Source organism: Trachymyrmex cornetzi, unplaced genomic scaffold (assembly GCF_001594075.2).
Source record: "Trachymyrmex cornetzi isolate Tcor2-1 unplaced genomic scaffold, Tcor1.1 scaffold760, whole genome shotgun sequence".
Classification (NCBI taxonomy): domain Eukaryota; kingdom Metazoa; phylum Arthropoda; class Insecta; order Hymenoptera; family Formicidae; genus Trachymyrmex; species Trachymyrmex cornetzi.
The window spans coordinates 23,019-25,801 of record NW_017300093.1 but is presented as its reverse complement, the minus strand read 5'-3'; the positions used below and the strand labels follow the sequence as shown (position 1 = coordinate 25,801).

The 2,783-nt window shown below is 32.3% G+C and overlaps 1 protein-coding gene across 1 annotated transcript; it reads left to right on the top strand.

Moving 5' to 3' along the window:
• Positions 1-871: 871 nt before the first annotated feature.
• On the top strand, positions 872-2,208 carry LOC108768198 (multidrug resistance-associated protein 4-like; the record flags this gene model as incomplete). The annotated part of the gene is made up of 2 exons (XM_018518555.1): positions 872-1,067; positions 1,932-2,208. Coding segments are annotated over 2 exons (346 nt in total), but the record flags the coding sequence as incomplete, so codon positions are not given.
• Between the last annotated feature and the right edge of the window lie 575 nt (positions 2,209-2,783).

Below are 2,783 nucleotides of genomic sequence, written 5' to 3'. Positions count from 1 at the left end.
CAGAATGTAATAACTTGATATATAAGATTCAAAAGTTTCCAGTTTAGGAATATGAAAAGTATAAAATGGAACTACCATTGATAATTATGTAGTACAAAGAAGTCACCCTCTGATAATCTTGACCTTGACATATATTGTCAAGGCCATGAACCTGAATAACCTCTAACAGATTTTAGCAGTCGCTCGTTATTCGTTAAAAAGTTATTAACAAAAAATTTTACGAAATAACATCTTACTTTTCGACATATAATATTAAAAACTCACTTTCTCTCCCCTGCCTGAGAGCTCATGACTTTCTCATGTTATATGATTGACAATATATGTCAAAGTCAAGATCATCACAGGGTGGCTCCCCTATATTACATAATTACCCTACCATTTTTATTTTTTAGTATAATCATTCCTTATTCATTTTTAATACATTTGATGTTACACTTTTACAAACTATCGCATTTTTCGATTCGATAACAAGTTAGTCTGCGTGAAACGAATTAGTCAACTTTCAGAAATTTTTTAAATTTTATACATCGATAGTGCTCTGGAAGATAGAATTTTATGCCAAAGGATTTTTTAATTGGAAAATTAATCGAGATATAAACAATTGATGTCAAGTTTTACGAAAAGAAAATTATTCTGATTATTTTGTGCCATATTTGATTCTTAAGTGTAATGACGCAGTTTCTATTGATTTGAAGTGGAAAGAAGGATACAAATCAATTTTGCAAGATAATATGTAAAGCGATAGTATAATCTTGAAAATTAGGAGAAAAAAATTAGTATTTCAACGAGAAAAGCAAAATTCTGGAACCTCGACGAATTGCGGATGGTTCAGTCGAGTAAAACGTGTTTGCTTTATTTTTTTTCTTCGCAGTTGGATTCTACGCACTTTCTGGGTGGGTTATCGTCGAGATCTTCCTTTAGCCCGAGGCGACCCGCGAACGGACGACCTCATTCAGACCACGATCAGGAGGAAGTTTGAGAAGAGTACGGTGCTGTCGATCACTCATCGACTTAACACTGTCATGGACAGCGATTGCATTCTAGTAATGGACGCTGGTAACGCGGTGGTGAGTCAATTCTTTTTTATAATCTTATTTTTTCGTGTATTTTTTCGATAACGTAAACTGTCGTAAACTATTGAATCTAAGTAAGTTGAATTTAAGTAGATTACGAAATTTTTCTTTTATTTATAATTATGGGAAATCAGTGCAACTATGATCGTGATTTATCGATCATTTTTGTTACACATTTTTAAATTTCTTTTTCTAAATTATTATATTTATTTTTAATTTTTAAAAGCATATAAATTCATATGTCTATTTTATGAGTTCTTCAAATTTTTCCTTAATTATTTTCGCGCTCTTTCTTAGAGTGAAATTTTACTCCAAAAGGATTAAAATATTTCCACTATTGAAAAAGTGTAAAAAATTTGCACTCTCGAATAAGATAATAGATTTTCACTCTTTTGGAGTGAGAATCACTCTAAAGGAAAATAATCTCATTCTTTTCTTGAAGTGAATTTCACTTCAAGAAAAAAGTGAAAATCTTCCACTCTTACTCAATAGTGTAATTTTTTTACTCTTTTTTAATAGTGGCAGTATTTTAACTCTTTTGGAGTGAGATTTTATTCCAAAAATTTAGAGAACGTTGTTTTATTGAAATAAATTTGTTTGAATGTGTTATTTAACTGTTGGAGAATCGCAAAATGGCATGTTTACATAATGCTCATAATTTTTAATATGAAAGTGCTGACAGTTCCATTTTTTTGTTCTGCGACGTAATCCATCAGTAGAAACGATTATTTTCATTATTATGTTACGTAAGTGTTTATACGCTGCACGTATCAAATAAAAGGTAAGTAGTTTCTGTACACGAGAATGTTTCGTAAATTGCGAACTTCTTCTTCAAAGTTGGACTTTTATCGTGTGCAGGAATTCGATCATCCCCACGTGCTTCTGCAGAAGGAGACAAGTTATCTAAAGACCATGGTGCAGGAAACCGGCACGGCGATGGCAGAGGCTCTGGCCGACGTTGCCCGCAACTGCTACGAGAATCGCGTTTTGATGCATCCGCTGTGTTAACTTTTCGCAATTGCATGTGGCAAACATCAGTGATAGGCCATTCCGTCGATTTTTTACGAGCAGTTCTTAGACAAATTCTTAAAATTTGAAAAATAAGAGAAAAAGTGCAATGTAGATGAAATTCAGTCCGAGAATAGATTAATTGTTTTTCTACGAGTTCTATCTAGCTGTACTTTTTATTTTAGTAATAAACGAATTCTTTGTCACTTCAACGTAAAGCGCGATTATCGCCAATGTATTTCAATTAAGCCGTGTATACACCTAGCGAACGACTGATTGAACAGCGAAGTAAAAGTTTGTGTTGTTATTTGTTACATAAAAGTTGCATAAGTTTAATTTCTATGTGCAACGGACATAAAATCTGATCGAATGCTAGTATTCGGTGGAATCAAGAAAAAGAATAATTACTTACAAACACGAATGTCTGAATATTTGCGTTTAGTGTTCGTTTGCTAAATGTGTACGCAGCTTTATGTAGCAAGCAATCAATAAAGATTGTAGATTGCAACCCAACATGAATTTTTTAAATGGAATCTTCCCTTTTTTTTAGATATTCTTGTAGCTTATCTCTAGAGCTTTCCAAAACACTATAATTAAGTTCATTTTCATTAAGTACTTTGCATGTTATAAGGCTTGTAATTACTGTATTACTATGTCATTTTAGTATCAGCTCGAAATATTTCATAAGGAAGAATAAAATTG